The 20,706-nt window shown below is 34.0% G+C and overlaps 1 protein-coding gene across 2 annotated transcripts in view; it reads right to left on the bottom strand.

Moving 5' to 3' along the window:
- The window catches only part of LOC115445597 (protein nervous wreck), a 130,862-nt gene extending 110,156 nt beyond the window's left edge, over positions 1–20,706 (bottom strand). Inside the window, exon 1 of one of the 2 annotated variants that reach the window (XM_030171919.2) lies at positions 20,475–20,706. In XM_030171919.2, coding sequence (XP_030027779.1) covers positions 20,475–20,549 — 75 coding nt within the window. In that variant the 5' untranslated portion in view covers positions 20,550–20,706. Of the gene's footprint in view, positions 1–7,734; positions 7,844–20,474 lie in introns of those variants that run through there. The other variant, XM_030171918.2, reaches the window with a different exon arrangement.

Raw genomic sequence — 20,706 nt, 5'->3', positions numbered from 1 at the left:
GCCGTTTACAAGAACAATAAATGTTGAAACATCAAGCATTTTTGTAATAACTTGGGTAGGAATGATAGAGGAGAAGTACCATGATTGTAACTACACGTACTGGTATAAAATAGGATATTCTGTCTCATTTTCAATAATTAACTACATCTATGGTAAGCCATTATACACCTCTAAACGTCCATGATTCATCTATTTTCAAAATACTGTGTTAGTGTAAGTTTATGATTCTTATCTTCAATAGATAAGTAATCTACGCGACATGCTTTACATATTGTTTATGGAAAAAGAATAAACATTTTTATACTTGAATTATTGTTTTTCTTGAGGTCAATCTTCTATAAGCTTTTTAATACAAAAATTATAAAGTAAATAATGCAATGGGGAGAACCACTTATTCACTAGGAGCATAATTAAACGGAACATTGTTGTATTTCTAGCACTATTAATGCAGACCCTAAGATAGAAATGTGAAGTCATAAGTAATGGACAGTCGGGTCAACGAATTCTGAACAAACTAACTTTCGGGCCCTGTTGTTGAAATTCACACCGGTGTTGGAAATTCCCACAAAAGTTAATGTAAGTTGCGCATCTTTATTCCGGAAGTCGAGGCTGATGTGACAAAGCGGTATCGTAACAAGATCCCAAATACAGTCTCATCTCAAAATTTCTCCAAATATTGCACGTTATTTTGAATGAAATATAGATACATATCACATTTTATGCATATAAGTTCAGAATTCAAAATATATATATGTCCTCCACCAGTTTACTGTGATTTATATTAATCTCATACCTTAGTATCATAATGCACATTGTTTTTATAAATAAAATCTGAAGCACTTTGGATTTCAATATGAATATTGATAACATTAATGAGTATTTTTCATTGAACACGGACAATATTTTATAAATTCCTTTTAAAATAAATACGACGCTACATTGTTATTTTATAGGCATTTACATTTTGTTTTTATAAAAACAGTTGACTCCATTCTCATCTGAATAAATATAGTTGAAGTAAAAGTAACTTGAAGCAGTTACACCAACGTAATTGAGATAACAAGCGAAGTTCATATAATTTGTTCTCAATCTCAAACTCTCATTCAAAATTCTGCTGCAGTACAAAACCTAACTTATAGAAATGTAAACTGACCGAATTCTCTTGAGATAATTAAAAGCACTAGAAGTCTGTAAGCTCTTAACTTGAAAATAATTATTTTGTAACTTTAAATCTGACCTAATATTTTAAATAACATGTTTATACCTTATAAATATAGTTATTTATTTTTTACTTAACTAAACAACCTATTTAAAATTTTTGATGAACTATTTTAAACTTAACGATGTTTCCTTTAACACACAAAATCGCGCATTGCCGCATTGGTTAGTCGAGTGGATCGAAATTTTGTATCAAAGTAAGGTAACCAGGAAGGTCTTTGCACACGTGCTTTCGGGCGGAAAGATATTGTTTTGTTTCGTCTGCCTACACAGCCGCTCTGCGCAGTGTATTTCATCATAGCATTTATAGAAGAAATTTCGTTACCCATAAGTTTATGGATCATTTGATCTATTTTCTAACTTTTGAACTGTTGGATTGTTTCAAGTATAGAGCGTTAGGGTAAATTAGTTCACGGGGAAAACTTTGATCCAAAATTTCTATTAAACCCGACATTTCTAACATGGACAACGTAGCCAGAAGTATCATTTTGTATCACAATTGTTTGCCTCTGAATAAGTTTTAGTTAGCAGCAATATTAATTCGACATTCTTAAGTCGGGAATCGAACGTACCCTAACACATCACCGACGTGTTAGTTATATGCATTTTAAATTTGTGGTTTCCTATATCAAAACACGGTCGCCTACAAAAGTGCTGACGTACTGAAGTAGCCTTAGATTGTTTTTGTAGCGTCACCGTGGCCCGGTATCAATTTTCACAAGTAGAGGACTTATCGCTCCTCTTAGAGTACAAGTAGAGTTCCGTTGATTTCAATTGAAAATTTAGTTAGATAGCTGATTCAAGTTTAGCGTATGCTGAACTATGTATGCCCAGGTAGGGGGCGAGCTTGTCTCCATATCAGACACAAAATTCAAACTTCGGGATGATATTTAGTACAAATACCCAATATTACTTTACCCGATCCAAGGATTAAAACCGAGATCTCGGCACTGCAGTTGTACAGTAATACAACTACGCCAAAGAAGTCACCAACATCAACTGTGCACCTAAATATGTATTTATGTGAGCCTTAAGTTCTTCTGAACATTTATATAAATGCTTAAGTGCAAGCAATTAGCTGTTTTAGAATTACTTAGATATCTAACAAATCTCGGAATACTCATTCACTGTCCATCCAATCTAATAAAAACATTGCATAGTAACAAATTTTATTTCCACTAAACTGTAATTAAACTACACGGTTTTATTTACAGAAATATTAATAGCATATTCCGAATATTCGAAGTTTCGGCCGCATTTTTATAAGCCATCAATATTGGAATCTCACTATTCAATACAAAACAACTGCCGTAAGAGTTACAAACAAATGAACTATGAACCTTTGCAATGTGTGGAAATCGAAAACAACCAGTTCGGGAAACTTTTGCATTCACAAATTTAACGAGGAACAAAACTCTAATGCCCGGTGTCGATTTGAGCAGAATTGAATTACATTTATTCTTTCTACGGTACTCCGGTGTGCCGCGGCGTGTCTTCAAAGCCTATTACATACTCGACTAAAATACAAGCGTGCTCCGAACTAAACTTTATGGTCGTAATTTTATTAATTATAAAACTTGGATAAATAATCCGACTCATTTTGATTCGTCTCGGCGCGCTTAGGCATCGATAGGCATTATGAATCGCATAAATATTTTGAACATTGAATCTTTTTTTTCCAAACTCGATGCGCAACTGAACACATCAAAAGAATGCAACAAAAGTGCCTTTTCTATATCCATTTTTAGTAAAATCCTACTACAAAGTGACTATGCACATCCAATTTTCTCTCGAGTGACGCGTCATGAGAGCATTTCCATTATTCTATCTATGGCACGGATTTAAAGTGGCTGGCATTAGAGGTGTAAAGTATATTATAACACTACGCGACGGTGAAGTGCAATGCAAACATTGTTTTTTTCGGCTATTTAAAAGAAATGTAACATAGTATTTCATAAGATAAGCTTATAGTTTTTACGAACACAGGCCTTTATTTAAAGATTCAAATAGTATATAATGGTAATTGCGGATAAAATTATAATATATAAAAGGAATTCAAATATTTACAAACGAAAGCTTAAAGCTTGTTTCGGTGCAAAATACAATCAAGTCTTAAGTATTGATAAAAGGATTGTTTATTTTTAAAAAAATCCCATATCAATTACATAAGGCAAGTTACTTTATTTGAATAAATTAAGCTGGGCAATATGTTTTTAAGTCACTCATATTCTGAAAACGAAAATATTGACTATACGTCATTTCGGTCTATGCCTTTCTACATTAATTATAAATCTACAATGTGTTTATCCTACCAAGTTTAACCCGTTATATAAGCCTTATAGATATGAACTGCTTAAAGTGATAAACCAATACTGTACCTACATTTTACAATTATAATTGTATTTTCCTGAGTCTTGACTGCCATAAAAATTGTTTTTATCCCGGAATGCAAAACTGAGAATTCAAATGACGGTTCTAATAACACAATTCACAAACTGGCAAAAATATATTCATCTAGTTTGAGTGAAGTCAAGGTGAACAGGAATATCTAGTGGTTGCGACGGCATGGCGGCATTGATTAATACTTTGTATACATAGTATTTTGGTTCATCCCCTTTTTATCGACGCGTGATGTGTTTTTACAGTTTATGTAATGTTTATCCGACTACATTATAAGAGAGGGATTGTATTATGTTTTCTACAAAATACCTATGTGTGTAAGAGCATAGTTTGTTACATAAAAAATTGTGAATCGATTACAACAAAGGTTATCCCATTGATGATTAAGGATTATTACGTTATAAGAATTTAAATATAAGCTATATCAGACTTGGGATTCAAGATTAGATAACTGTATAACGTCTTACTACTGGCGCCCTCTTGCGGAATACGTTATATATTTCCCCCGTATATATGTAATTCTTTGTTGTAATTAACCCTTATTAAGCTTACAAATTGTTGTATTCGTGATTTTGTATTGTTAGATGATTACTTTTATGATCGCGTCTGTGCGCTAAATCTCACTGTAGTAATTTAATTTACTTAAATAGTGTTTCAGACAAAAGTACTTTTCCCGATCATCTGAAACTTTGTCTATATTGATCTTCTCTTTGTGTAAGAGGCAAGTTGTCTTAGTTATTTTATCTTCACTAAATGAATACTTGAAATCAAGTTCGAAGAAAAGATAGACTATTTCAATTAGGTTTTGTGCACTTTTAAACTGTAGGTACTGCATCGTACCTATTTGATTAAATACAAGTTCATGGAATTCGTTATCTTAAATTTATTAAAAGCATTCCTTCGTAGAAATAAATCCGTGTATGTATTATGTAAGCTTTAAAATAATATGATATTTTTTATTTATGTGACCTGAATTTCTGTGAGAACCTTCGCGTCATATCAACAGAAAAACAAGAAGGGATGACTTAGCTGTTTATCTCAAGAGTGATTAATAAAAGGGGAACGTTTGAGAACTTTGCTGGTATATTACAAATGTTACGCGTAAAGTATTGTTTGTTAGTAAGCGCATTACTGGATAACTACTCAGCCGATTTATTATGTTTAATATTCATAATATTTTGAATCATGTTTTTATAGTAAAATGGTAAAGTGCAGTGGTGTAGAGTCCCTATAATCCGATTCCTGTCGGCTCTCCTTTCGTAATTTATGTAAAATCTAATTATAATTAAAACGATTTGCGTTTTACTTATTTATATTTTATTAATACCTGAATGCAGTGTCGGGTTCCCTCTCAGAATATTTCGCTGTACGTCACTAGTAAAGTGTTAAGTAAATTTGGTGAAAACTGTAAGCGCTTTTATTTATGGGATTTTCACACGAGCTCGAGATCATAATTGGATTCGAAGCATTGTTATGTATATATATTTTTTTATTTCGAATGATGGTTTTGCGTATAACTATTTTGCTTTGTTGTTGATGGTCCGTGGTTTTTTAGTTTGGTTATAATAGATTGATTTATTGTACCGATGCAGATTTTTTGACTAATCGATGCTTTATGATTTATGTGTACTGTTGGCTACTTTTTATGCCAGGAACGCACCTTCACTCGAGTATTAACCGAGGCCGACACTACGATATATATGCAGGATGTACTGTAGAAATATTAACTTTCTATTTTTTTTGGAAATTTGGTAATTCGATAAAAAACAGCTGATTACTACCAACAACACTGAAAAAACACTGATTACTGCCAACCGCATTTATTAATAAAGGTTTCATCACCTTATTTGTCATCAAAACTTACTATTGAATACGAAATATACATGAGAGTTAAACGTTACACGCATGACAAAGATTTAATTGTTCAAAAAGTTCATTGTGCCATAAAATTCAGCATGAGATGTTAAACTATGCGTAATAAAATGACCCGCAGAATGAGAACAAGGCCACAGACGGATGCCGCGCGACTGACGCCGAAGATTTGCCCGGCCCTAAACTGTAAGTTAAAACTAAATACTGGGACTAGACACATTTCCGCGTATATATGAATCTGTTTCCATGTTTTTGCGATAATATGCCATGTTAATAATTTTAACTGACAGTGAGAAAGAGGAGTGAGCGGAATAACTATGCTTGATAAGAAAACGTCGAAGTCTGTTTATTTATATCGGGATGATATAAACTGATATCCTACTCCCTAAATACTGTTTGTTGTTTTTAGTTAATGACAAATCTAAGGTATATGAAAAGTAATTTAAGTTTTTGATCTAAAATTAATGATGTCTGTATAGACTTGGCTCATTAAAAACTAATTAAAGCGCCATCTTTTGTTCTAAACTATAACTAGTTATATATGATTATGAATCTTGAGACGTGTCTTCTAACTAAAAAAAAAATATTACTTTCCACAAGATAGGAAAAACAAAAACACTTTTTTTATTAAATCGTTAACTAAAAATTATATACAAATGAAATTCCGGTAATTGGATAAAATCAGTTTAAAATAAAAGAGCATGCACAATTGAAATTTGATTAGACTAATCACTACTGCAATTGTGAAATAAATGGAATTCAGGAGAATTGCAATCTATTTTAGAGTGATTTTGGGCAATTTAGTATTTTATGCGAGAGAAACTGTGGTTTAATATTTGAATTTAAGTCAATAATAGTATACTAATTTATTAATGTTGACGAAGGTAAGGTATTTTATGTATGCTTTTACAACAATACCGCTAATTTAGGTACATTTTCCTCGAACAGATTTAGTTAAAGAGGAATATAGGTTCATTACAAACTGCCCTGCGCGTTGAATGACAAATTACTGAACTATAATTGCGTCCAACCACAAATTATAACGCGTATATCGGTAAACCGGTAATTACACCTATCGCAGCCGTTAATGTTAGTGTTATTTTTTATTTCTTTTTAAATTTCAAACACTAAGTTTGTGACAGTCTATTTTTGTTTGCCATAAGGTTGTTTTCCTGTATTAATATGGGTTACTATTATCGAAATGTTGTTTACAAATTCAGTAACTCTTTTGACTGGAGTAGGCTCTTCATTGCCGTCGGCAATACATATAATAAAATCGCAAATTCACCGTACCTGTAAATTAAATACGAATTTTGACGTATTATTCTACTCGTAGATTTAAGCTGTAATTATGGATAAAAATAGAGGCGGCGGACGGTAAATAGGAATTATTCAGGAAGTAAAGAATGGAATTAACAATGGCATTTCATAATTACTGGATTATTATAATTATTTTACGTCTCCGGATAGACATTAATATCTACGCACAAATCTTAACAATATTATCAGGTGGCACTGTAATTATTAAGTAACTATGTTTATAGTCATTTGGTGGTCGCCAAACGCCTCGTAATATTTCCGTAGCGTTTCGTAGCACGGGCTACGGACAACGACAGCGTGCGCCGTGCTAGTGCTGAGAAATGTTTAGCCACACAGCTATTTGTTACGTTACCATGACGAGCCTATACGCTTCTTAATAATAAAGCAGCTACATGCTTCTAGTATAATTATTACTTTTATAAAATATGTTTTACTACATTATTATATTTTTATATACAAAAAATTAACACGTACCTAATGATTTGTTATTAATCCGCAACACACTTATTCATATTTTCATATAATCAAATAATATTATTTTAAAATTTACTTCACATAAAACTGATTATTTTTGTCTAAAATATGTTACGCATTATTGATTTATTTCCACGCTCGTTTACTTCTTCCTATTACACCAGAACCGTACCGTAAGTATAATTTACGAAAACATGGTATTATGCTAACGTCAAATTGTAATTTAGGAAATGCCGCAGCACCGGTTTTAGTGATCAAAACAGTGCTTAACTCCTTACAAATATTACGTTGTTCGTGTTATATAATTTGAGAGTAACATGCGACCCACCAAAAATTTTAGGTGTATTTCATTCACTGGGTAACACGGTCGTTGTTGTTGATGTGAAGGTAAAGGTCGGGAGGGCTCGGGATCGGTTTGAAGGGCTGGCTGGAGGAGCAGGCGGCACTCACCTTCCTCGGCGGGGGCTGCATGGTAGTCGCGTCGCCGCGGGGTCGGCGCTCGGCAGCAGTGAGTCTCGCGACCGCTCAGGCTCGGCGGATCAATGGGAACGGCACGCACGCGGGCAACCGTCTGCCGTGTCTTAGCGCGTCCGCACGCCCACCTCGCACGACGCGCATGCGTTTCTCATTCCGCCCCACTTTCCATAGACTAGGACATTTTTTTTTTGCATTACAGCCAACTAAACGGTACTAGTTATTTGAACGTCGTCAATGTACTCCTCGCATTTGTTGGCTCAAGGTGTTATGGAATTGGTATGGACTGTTGGAATAATTTCTAGGCTATGAATATTTAATAGTCAGAAAGTACAGTGGAATGTAGGCTGTGTTTAATTTATTTATAAAATAGATCATAACTCACTTTCATTCTATGTGACAAAGATAATTCAAAATATATTTTACACCATTAGTATATTATAATTATATCTAAAATAAGAATAAAAAGGTTTTGTTCTGTTTAGAAATCTTTCGAAGGATTGGTACTTACTGTATTTTATTAACAAAAAACTGCGGAATATATAATAATGTAGATCGGAAATTCGCAATGAAAACTCAATATACCCCTTGGTATTTAATTATACTTGTACATTATATTATGATACTTCGCTGTATATAACAATTTCAAAATTCAACGCCGAACTTTTCCCTCAAAGTAAAAATCAAAGTCATAAGCGCGAGGATACAAACAACCCACCGAAATACTTAGGAGCGTATTAATATAAATCAATGTCACCATTAAGTAAAATCTCAAGTAAACATTTAATGTATGAACTATTTAATAATAATAAACCAAGCTTAAGTTGTCATTTAAGAGCCTGATCTCAACTGAGTCGGCGCTGTTAAATAAACTAAACCCAGCTATTAACATCTGTCCTGTAGGGTGACTTAAGATTTCATTTGAGCTGTTGTCAATAGCTTTATAAATGGCGACTATCTTAAGTTTCTGAACTTAATTTGTCAGCGTCTCAGCTGATATCAGACTTCAAAGAAAAAATACGTTGCATCTATTAATATGGCCCTTAGTAACCTTTACCAAACTCAAGAAGTAAATAAGAACTACGTCGTTGCGATTTTGTCAATAAGGTTCTTCAATTTGCATTATTTCTCTATTATTTCGCTATTTTACATGGCTACGTAAATCGCAAATATAACCATATATCGACAACCTTTACGTTGGGAACGGACTACAGCGTCTTGTTAAAAACTCAAACGATTGACCTAAGTATTGAAAATATAGGATGTCGTGGTTTACAAGTCATGTAAGATAAAAACGGCTGTAACGCGATAAACAAAAACCAATGGTTAATCGTTAGATATAAGTTACTAATAAAAATAATACGTATACCAGTGTCGGACGGTGAAATTTTCTAAAACGGAACCTAACACAAAACAATATAGATACTAATATGCATGAATGCAGTCTGCACATCGCTCTAATAATAATTAAAATTTATATAAATTACAAAAAGAAAGCTGGCAGGAACAGGTTATATGGTCTGCCAGTCGCCACTGGTGTATTATTCATAAAGTTATTGAACTTGAAAGTGAGAAAAACAATGTCAACATTATCATCACAACAGTTTATTCTACGAATGTATTAAGTTCGTGTATTCTTATCTGATGTTTGTAAATAAAATTTTTTTTTAGGCACATCAACGTACCGTTTTATTAATTCCAGTTGAATGACGAGACAAACACGCCTCTCGCCTAATAATGAACCACACTGCATGGCATTCCACTGCGCTCGTCACTCACACTGTTCACTATGGCTGGCTGGCTAGCTACAATGTTTTTCTAACCGAAACACAACAGCATACACGCTGTTGCTCGAGGATAGAAACGACGGTCCCTCGCATACGAGAGGCCAACCGAAACCAAGCTACGTAACACCACTACACCTATGTCGACTGACGAGTGATGATTATCCTTTACCGAACGCCACAAATGTGCCGGCCTAATTGAAACCGAATATACACAGGCTGATCTCGTAATACAACACATCACGTGAACAATTATGGCGGGTTTTACGCCTTGTATACGTACAGTGTATTTTTCCGACCCGGAAACAAATTTCCCACCACGAGCAATAGTGTCTTAATTTGTGGCTGAGACTTGATTTAAAAAAGCCCTTACGTTTTACATGCCATTACATTAAGCAAATGTTTTTATGCCCCGTGAACGTTAATATAGGTATAATACATATGGAATTGTATTTATACTAGATTACAGTGGCGAACGGTGAAATTTTCCGAAAAGGAACCCGACACAACTAATAAGTATTAGTAATATACATAAATGCGGTCTAGAAATCGTTCTAATGATAAATAAATTTTATATAAATTACGAAACGGAAGCCAGCACTAATCGGGTTATGTGGACCCTTCGCCACTGTTAGATAAGTCTGCAGAACTCATCGCTCTTGTGTGTATATGAGAATATATGTGTGTATTAACACTGATATTTTTTATTATTATCAATACTTACGTAAAGAAGGGTCTTAATATACTACAAAGGTAAAGATCATGTCTCTGTTTGGTCTAGGGTGAGTGTACGTACTGTATTATTTTGTAAAAGAGCAAAAATATGTTGCTAATATTTTAACATTTTTATTTTGGCACACATTTTCCGTCTACATACTCCGAAATGAAACTAATCGCGTTTTACTAAAATATATATTGTTAGCCGAATTTAAATGTTGACATTTATAAAATACGTTCCTACGTAAAGCTATTGAGGTTAAATGGCCGTGAATCATCGTAAATTGAGAGAAAAGCTATAAAACGAAAAAAAAATACTACCATTCGACAAAGTCTATTATTTCCGGCGACCAAACTACAGTGACCGAATGACGATAAAGCCCGGTTTCAAATTCAGTGTTTACTATTTTCAACACCCGCATTTTTTTTTTCAAAAAGTTACTCGAATTTCAGACGATGGGTACGAAGGCTACTCTGCTGCATTTATTTATTAGTGATCAGTAATTTCAGGATTCTGGGATAGCCTGAAACATTGTCTGAAAAGTGTTCTTTTAGAAGGTAACGTCAAGAAAATCAACGGCTTATTAGTTTCCGAACACTAATTAAAATTCATCTAATTTTGTATACTCGAAAATATTTGTTGGCTGAAACTGAGTTCAAAAGTGTGACCATTCGAATTTTAGTCAGCGGCCATTGAAAATTAAGCTCCTGGTACAACGAGCGAGTTCTGAACGCGCGCCGCATCTCTTATACACAGCTATTTTTAATTAAACTTAATTCGATATCTAGGTCTCACAGAAGTGTATAAGTTGCGATTTTTTTCTTTAAAATTTATAAAATCTTTCCCCGTTATGAATATGGCTTCGTAATATTAACTAACAGGATAAAACAAAAATGAAAGAGAAGCATAAAGGGATTCGCTTGAAATGAAATTGAGCACCTATCTTTCGAAGCTTATTTACTTGTAAAATAAATTATCTATTAAATATAAACGCTGTGAGATGTTTAGGAAAAAATATTTTGTGTTGAAACTAAAAATCGTCGAAGTTATTGCATCGTAATGCGGCGAGGCCCTACAACCTATCAATAACAGTGTCTGAACGTTAAACGAGTTCTATAAAGTTTTGTGCAAGTGCAGTTTTGCTATGTATTCAGTTTTTACTATTTAAATACGAATAAATAATACCATTTAAGTGACACAATATGTTTCATAGTCCGGTTCGTAAATCATAAGTGTGTCAGTCGATATAACTGAAATTAATTGCTATTGGATTTTGCATAATAAATTTCTAGAACACCGTGCAGAATGAACAAAGAATGCCTCATGACCTGTGTACATTTCCTTTGTCACGGTGTTAATTACTTCAAATCTAGGCTGTATATATATTTAATTAATTCCAATCAATATCAGTTCGATATCGCAGCCGTAAATTCTACATTGTAACGGCTGCAAATGTTCACTTATTCATAAGAATGGCGACCGGCCGTCGTCAATAGTCTCTATACAAGTATCCTATTTACTATGTTTATAGCCGTGAAATAATAAAAGTACAATCATTTTGCACTACATATTAGTAAAACTAAACAAAAAACATTGAACCACATATCCCACTATCTACGATTAAATAAAAACGAAATAAAGAAAAGCCGCTATTATCCACTACTACTACTTTAAAAAACTAAATAGAGAAAAGCCGCTATTAAAAAATCCAATTACAAGATCCAATAAGAGTACAACAGCATAACTCATATACTAAAGGGCGTTTGAATTGTTATAGGCGATGCAATTATACGGACGTTATTACACGTGAAACGCACTGAGCTGTCTGCTTCACTCCGCTCTAATCATCTTACTATGCCGCACCAATTGCGATTTATCCGCTTTGATCTGGCATCTGTTATGATATGCATTAGATGGACGTTATTACGTAATCAGGGGTTTGATGGATAATTATTTGGATTCCGAATTATAGGATTTTGTAATTAAATGTAATATGGACTTTTGGGATCTGTTGTGTTTTTGTGTGTTGTCTATTTAAAATTATAATGGTTTAATTTTTCCAGCTAATTAAGGATAACAAATATGGAATTCTAAAATTAACTTTAGTTGCACATAATATATATTTTGTAAAAAATAGAGCACAGACGTACAAAGATAGATTTTATAAGCTTTAAATGTAATTTGCGCTGACTGGAGTTTCTGAATGCAAAAAAAAATATTATAAGTATTATAAAAAATTAAGTCATAAATATTTTTTTTATATCAGTATAGTGATGATATAAAATAATCCGGCTCAGACTGATACCTATCTTATAATGTAATAATCTTTACTAGTGGCAGATCCTTCATATGTGACACTCCACCTGGGTAGGTACCACGGCAATGTATATTTCTGCCGCCAAGCAACAGTGTGTAGCAACTATTATGTTCCGATTCAAAGAACATTGTAGCATGGGTAACCACTGGACATAATAAGGCTTAACATCTCATGTCTCAGGATGGCGAGCGCAATGTCGAATACCAAACAATACTAATTTGTAATTAAAGTTGTTGGATGGTGTTTCTACTATTATCGGCGCCATCAGGAAACTGCAATCTCGTTTCGTTATTTAAACCAATAAAAAAACTGGTTTTAAGAGATAAATGTATCGTAACGTGTCATAAATTGTATTAAGAGACAATTTTCATATTATCATGAAACATCACAAGTACGTCGCCAATCTTACCGATAACTCATTCAGTTCGCAAAGATAAGATTCAGTTCATTGACATCAAGAAACGACAGCATGCGCGCACGGTTCGTTAAATTGATCCAAACTTATATGGTGGGACTGGCGTACGTGGTCGACAATATGCCAAAAAATACCTACAACACCATAATTACATGCGTATGAATAACGAGTGCCGTGTTGTGGCCTACTTTATCATAAGCTCTTCAAAAACATATCGAGTGCAATAAAGACATAATATTGTAATGACATAAATTGTACATTTAGATCAATTTACTAATAATTTCAAATGAAAAATAATTTTAACATTGTTTTCATTCCCTCTCAGATCTCGTGATAGTCATTCGAAAATACTTGAAAAATTAATCAAACGTCACATTTATTCTTTTATTTAAGTACATAATATTATGATTTTCCTTTGTTTCAGAAGCTGTTTAAGTGTCATGATGCCTCTGTGAAGTAGAAGGCTGCAAAATCACCGCGCAGTTGATAAAACGCCTGTGCGCGCCAGGCCTAAAAAGAATCGTCGTCACAAACAATCGCCGTGCGAGTCTATCTCCGTTCTATTTCTATACAGGTGCATTAGCGGAAGGAAGGTAATTGTTTCCTACGAGCCGCACACCGATAGGAAATAGTAATACCAACATATAATCGTTTTGCTCCACAACTATTGTTTGTGTGTTTGCATAAATGGATTTAGCTACGCACAAATTAATTCATGGCTCTGTATTTATTTTATATTGTAACTAGCTAACTTAGCTAATACCTAAAAAGCTTGTGACTCGTCTGCGTTAGTTTTCATTTACACTTTTAGTAAAACAAGGTTTGTTAAAGGGGAATTAATTAATGACAATTATATTCTGTTATTATTTGTATTTATCTTCAATTAAGATCTTTATTTTTATAAATTTCCGTATAGGTCTCCATTGACTTAAAAATAAGTCTTGTTAATGATTTGTGGCATTAATCTGCTTATTCCTCAATTGTGCGCAGTATGAATGGGTCGGCTCGACTGGGTTGTTTAAATATTACATGAAAAAATGACCTTAACATGAAACGTAAAAGTGGCTGTTGCGTTTTGTGTATTGAATGACATTTTTGTTTGCTAGTTCATATTAATTTATCTTTAGAGCTGATAGGACATCCAACGTCCTTTCGTGGTTGTAAGTGTTTTTAAGCTGTGAATATCACTACTTAACACAAAGTGATTTACTTGGTCGTTTATTGACCTTCGATATAAATACATCTAGAATTAGCAATCGAATCCATCAATTACTCCATTGTTACAGACCTTTTGAGTGTCCAATAGATTGACGGCAAATTTTAAAAACGTTCATCGAAGATAGACTTATTGTAAAATAAAAGGCATAGAAATGACTATATTTAAAGATGCAACTTGTATCATAACGAAATGGAACGGAGACCTCGACTATTTTGTGTAAAAAATTCGCTCTTCCATATACAGATTATTCTATAATAAGTATAGTTATTCAATTTGCACGTCCCATAAATGTAGATAAAGTGGAGGCCAGGGATGAGTGGCGGCTGCAAGGGGAGTTGGACCGGGCAACGGCCTGCGGCTTTACGCTTACAGGAGCCTTGTGTGTTACGTTTGAGGACTTTTTTTTACCGTATTACCTGCGAAACTGATAAAATTTGAAACGAGTTTTAACTCCGCCCGGAGGCTGGCGTTAGTTTTTTTACTTCGCAATACGTTTTGCGTCAGTATTCGTTACTTTAGCCCGGGACCTCGCGTCGATTTATTCATACCGCGTCGGTTAAGGCTGCCACTGCCAGTTCCTAACTACTGTTTCACCATAATCGCAACAATTTGTTAATTATATTAAACTTATAGTTTTCAAGCCTCGTGTGTATAAATTAAATAGTACCTGGGTACAATTTGGTCATGAAGTAAAATAAGCAGTACGTTATAGGTAACCTACCTCTATGTTGTATTTAAGTCATTATGTAGAATTGCTAATGTTTCGCGAGTGGTGATGGTTTTAAAATTAAAACTTATCTACACTTGAAGAACTGATATACTTGGCTATTATGAGTAAACTTTACCAATTTTGTAATATAAGATGGTAAATTCTAATCTTAATCCCTTTCTACGCAACTCTACTTAAACGTCAGGTAGGGGAGACCTAGGAAGGTTGTGACAAATTTTACTTAAATGAACATATCTCAAGAAATAAATATACCACGATTATGAACTGTATGCCTCATTATAGCTCAGTCCTTACCGTTTTAAAAACAGTCATTAAAGTAAATAAAAGGTATATGATTTCTGAGAAAATCCATGAAAACTGAAACTACTCCCTTTGTCACAACTCTCCTAATACCGAGGTAAGTTGTGACAGGTACAAAGGTAAGTTGTGACAGCTGTGTATCTGGATTATATTTGATAGACAAGTAGATTTACATACATGGTCAGTTTGACAATGCTTTACTAAATGAAACCACATACTCATCTACTTGGAAATAACACTTTACAATAAGTTACTTGAGCCGTAGATGTAAAATAAAAAAGTATAAGTTTCGAACAAAATAAATATTAATAAAAAGCAATTCCAATTTTACACGTCCTAAAGCCACTACTACTACTCTAAGAGAATTTGTTGCAGCGGCAACATCATACTTCCAGTCAGAAATACACCCCATACACGGCATATTCGCATTAAAGTACAAAATGATCAAAAATCAGATAACTACAACCAGGATTACTCGTGAAAATATTAGTTATTAATGGGTGATTTTTGGCACAATGTCAGCAAAGATGAAGACGAGTACATACTCGTCTTCATGAAACTCTTCTGAAACCACATGGTTTCATTTAGTAACGCAATGTCAAAATGACCCTGTATGCATTATAAACAAAATAAACTTTTTTTTGCATAAAAATACTTTACTTATTTTTTGACAGAATTATAAGTACTACAATAACATGAAACATTAACATAACAAGCATTAAATCTTTTATAAGTATTTATGGCATATTTATGAGATCAGTCGTTTTAAAATCAGTCAAAAATCTTAATCTAGTCTGATAAGCAAAATAAATAAATGACAGACATCGCAGCTCGCCCCCAGTGCAATCTTCGTGAGACAAGCCTCTGCATTTCAGACACTGGACCCACTTTGCATTTGATCTGGTACTGAGCTACACTTCTCCTGCCTTCTCATTTTTTTGCCAACATAAAGGCAAAATACTTAAATACTTCTCGTTTCTTTTGTTGTCAGCCCATCATTGAATGCTGCACATGTCAATAAATAATCACATAATATATATTCTCCGTCTTCTGTAAATACCGTAGGACTGACATAACTCATAGACGCAGCCACATCAGTTGCATTATCTTGAAAAGCCTTTTTCTTCTTAATAAACCTATGTAAAGACATGTAGTTGAGATTGCAAGAGGATGCGGCATTTGGAAGACTTTGACCTCTTATTAGCAACTTCTTCAAAGGCCAATTCATAAATATTGACACTAACGAGGTCCCTATCAGTCTTTTGCGTGTAATTATTCGGCATTCTAAAACAAGAAATAGATAATTCAGCATTCAACATTAAACCGCATACCCAAACAAGTTCCTAACAAAAAAATCATTTTAAAGACGAATTTTAATTATCGCATACTTTAAAGTCAAAGTAGGGTGTAAGAATTAATTAAAACAAACGAATTTATACACATAAATAGAAAACAAACATTGCAAATAGCATGTAAAACAAGGTAATCAGAAAATGAACTTAGCCTAGGAGAGTTGTGACACGCTGTCACAACTTTCCTAGGTGGCAGAAATCGTGACCTGGTCAAAATAATATTGCTTAATTTCGAAACAAGATCCAAACACAAAAATACAATGCCATGCTTTGAAACTTCATAAACCGCAAAATATAAGAAAAAATTGCAAATCCACCTGGACATAATATGTATCTATATAAATACAATCAAAATTTTGATATAAAACTTACTTTTCAGTTTTTTTTCCATACGGACGTCGTACTTACGAAACCGCTGGCCGTGCGCCACTGGCGCTCACAGTATCGAGTAGTGTGTCTCTAAAGAAACAATCGTGCGCTGTAGCCAGTTCCCTAACGGTCGGAGGTTCTGAGAAATCGTCTTTGTCACAACTCTCCTCTGTCACAAACCTCCTCGGTCTCCCCTACTTATGAAACAATCAATTGCGTAACCTATGGCGCGGCGTCTGTCTGTCTTTTCTTTCTTTTAGACATTAGTTGATAGCAGATTATAATTACTAAAAAACTAATTATACTTTAGAAATGTTAGGGAACAGAACAAACTGCCACGGTGCCATAGTAACATTACGTTATGATTACAGCATTGAAGTATCAGGTGCGATCACCGGGTCTAGTAAAGTGATATTGGAATTACCTGCCCAGTGTCTTCTTATAATGTGAGGTCTACCAATACGCCTTATGCCAGGGTGGTGGACTAAAGCCTAATCCCTATCAATAGAGCAAGAGACGCTCAGCAGTAGTCAGTAGGTATATACTTATTTTTTTATTATTATCAACCCAGCCTGCAATTGTGCCCAGTGAATGGCAATAACCTGGCCCGTTATTAGATCTGACATGTTTGGCAAAATTTAATTGTAAAAACAGCTCTGCCTGTCCCTGCAAAGGAAAAAGGCGTGTCGCTACGTTTGTATAGAAGAGATACCCTCAGTGACCGAATTCGACTCACATTGACGCCTTTTTACATTCCGAGTCAGTGTGTAAGTAAACTGCAATATCGCTTCCTATGCCATATAATAAGGCGTTCAAAGTGGACCGACATGATTTCATTTACAACACTCGCCGTCCTAAGTGCAACAAAGTGCTCCGAGAGGTCTTTGTGGCTTTCGTTGTAAAAGATATGAGACATCGTATAAGTATATTTCATCTAGTGTCCACTTTGGGAATCAAAATTTTCTACCGTCTCTCGAAATTACTTTATTTTAAATTTAACTATTATGTCATATGAGTCTTATGCATTGTCTTATGCTTTTACTGAGTTAAAACTTACATCATCACTTACGCTATAATTTTATGTGTCTGTTATTTTTTCACAACAAAATTACTGAACGGATTTAAGTAAATTATGGTAGCACTTTATCACCCTTCAAATTCTTCTAGACCCTTCTATCGACCCCCTCAAAAGCCCCAAAGCCACAAGGTGACATTATAGACCACTTTAAGAAAGTTTGGTCTGAGGCGGTTGTACTCGACCTGTGGCCCACAGGGCTATTGCAAGTGGCTTATACCTTATTTCAGCTGTATCCTTTTCTTACGGTTTTGGATATAAGGTTTCATCATCTTTTCATTTTCATTCATCAGGGATTTACGGGTCTATAGTAACCTCATATTTAATTTCTTAAACCAAGCTATCATTTAGGATCGTGTTCTCATGTGAGTCGACGCTGTTTACTAAACAAAACTCCGCTGTTAAAATTGATTACATATTGTGCATTAATATATTATTTGAGCTGGTGTTAATATGGGTTTATTAAATAGCAACTATCTTAAGATGCTGACCTCATTTGACAGCGTCTCAGCTGATATTACACTTCAGAGCGACACTAAGTTGCATCCATCAATACCGAGCCTGCTCGAAACTGCTCTGCTTTTTTCTTTAATTAACATTTTACTTATTAGGTACATACGTTTATAGATTACCAAATAGGATATCAAAAGTCCTAGTTATTTGAAAACATTTCATAGACTTTGACAGTGCCTTCATAGTGGTACTAGCCTTTAATGGACTTGGCTGTTGTAAATATAGTATACGTATACGTATATAATTATAAAATACCCACAGACACGTGCTTGTGGGTGAGTATTTTATGATTAACTTTATCGTTAGTTACTTATAAAATACCCATAGTTATGTATGAACGAGCAAGATAAGCCTACCAACTTTATGAAAACCAATAATTAGACAACAGAAAACCCAATTTGTAAAGAAACAATTAATACAACTTAGGGGTAATCCAGTGATCGAAATTGTATGGTTGGTGCCTGAAACGTAACATGACATTAAATATAAGTTAATGTATTTTAGTAAATTTACACGTAAAAGATACATTCATTAAAACACTAGGTTTCCGTTATTAGATATAGTATTTTTTTAATCCTGCTACTAAAATCAATATACAAAATCAATATACAATTCATAATATGTCAGAAGCATTCTCGAGTATTGCAACGTCGTTTGGTCATCTGACTTAAAATTCACCAATTGCGCATCGAGAAAATACAAGAAGGATTAGTTAGGCATTTTACTTGATGTGATAGCTTTGAAAGTAAAATTTTAAAATATAATGACAAACTGCAACGTTATAATATAGATGCTCTTACAGTTTGGCGGAATCTGATAGACATGAAAATCCTTTTTGAAACGATCAGAAACGGTATTATTGCCCCGAACTTTTATCGGTAATAAACCGGAGGCGCTATGTTGGGCTGCTCCAACCACCATCTGCCAGCACCAATCTTAAGCAAACTTCAACTGTATCTAGAACATTTCAGACTTACAATTTGTTCGGTAAATCAATGGATTTTTTTGGGGAATCATGTTACTACTTCAAAGGGAATGTTTTAAAGTTATTGAGAAAATAAAATCTTAGTAACACCATAACCAAAAACTCTTCAGTTTTAGTTTTAATTTGTTTTAATGCAATCGGTATGTGGGCAATTTTTACTCATTTTACTGTTAGTAATTTAATTGCCCATAAGATATCTCGGTTATATTTTATTATTTCCTAAGAATTTCTTATTCCATTATTACCATTTTTAGTTTTTGTTTCCTCTATGTTGTATTTAAGTCAATATGTAGAATTGCTAATGTTTCGCAAGTGGTGATTGCCATAAAAAGATAGGTACCTACTTATTACTTTAATTGTTTTTTGGAACTTATTGTTACTGCCTTATTGTAACTGCTGCCCTATAATAATAATAAATAATTATTGGAATTAAACAAAAGAAATATCGACCGTCGAATTAAATTTTAACAATACCCATACTACATAATTTTATTTTCTATGTGAACCTTAATTATGCTCAATCTATTCTTCGGTGCGCACAATGTGCTCGATCTTCAGGTACCTATTAACATTTAGATTACAATAACACACAGAAGTAAACAGTGGTTAGTGTAATTTTAATATATATCCGAGAACGCGATCATTTCATCACAAATCTCTGGAACAAAATGAGGCCCGAAAAAAAAATCACCTTACTACTCTAATTAAAATTATGAGTCAGAACTTTAAGCCCGAGTGGTTTAATTTACTTACACACGTACGGAGCTGTAAACGCTGCCGGTTTGGAGTGCGGGCGTCAGGCGACAATGCTGCTGCGCCCGAAATTAAATTCATAAATGAAATTCATACAAGTCTATAGTCTCGCTCGAAAGCTACGCGGTCGGCGCGGCGGCACAGAAAATCTCAACGAAGAGCTGATTAAACTCATTGTACACTTACCAATACTCTAAATTGTTTTTTTGTCGTATTGTACTTCCTTTCATAGCAACTCCTTCTGCGTTTAGTTTCGTTCATCGTTGACAAGTTCACACGTGTTTTCAGCTCACAAGTCACTTATAAATAATACTTGCGGAACTCTGTAAATCATTTTTATGAACTAGCTTGAACTTACTCGTTATACAAAATACTGCGTACACATTTCTAATAATACTGTAATTGAAGTGTTAATAGA

This window comes from Manduca sexta, chromosome 27, assembly GCF_014839805.1.
Source record: "Manduca sexta isolate Smith_Timp_Sample1 chromosome 27, JHU_Msex_v1.0, whole genome shotgun sequence".
NCBI lineage: Eukaryota > Metazoa > Arthropoda > Insecta > Lepidoptera > Sphingidae > Manduca > Manduca sexta.
The sequence above is the reverse complement of the archived record's forward strand: the minus strand, read 5'-3'. Positions and strand labels throughout refer to the sequence as shown.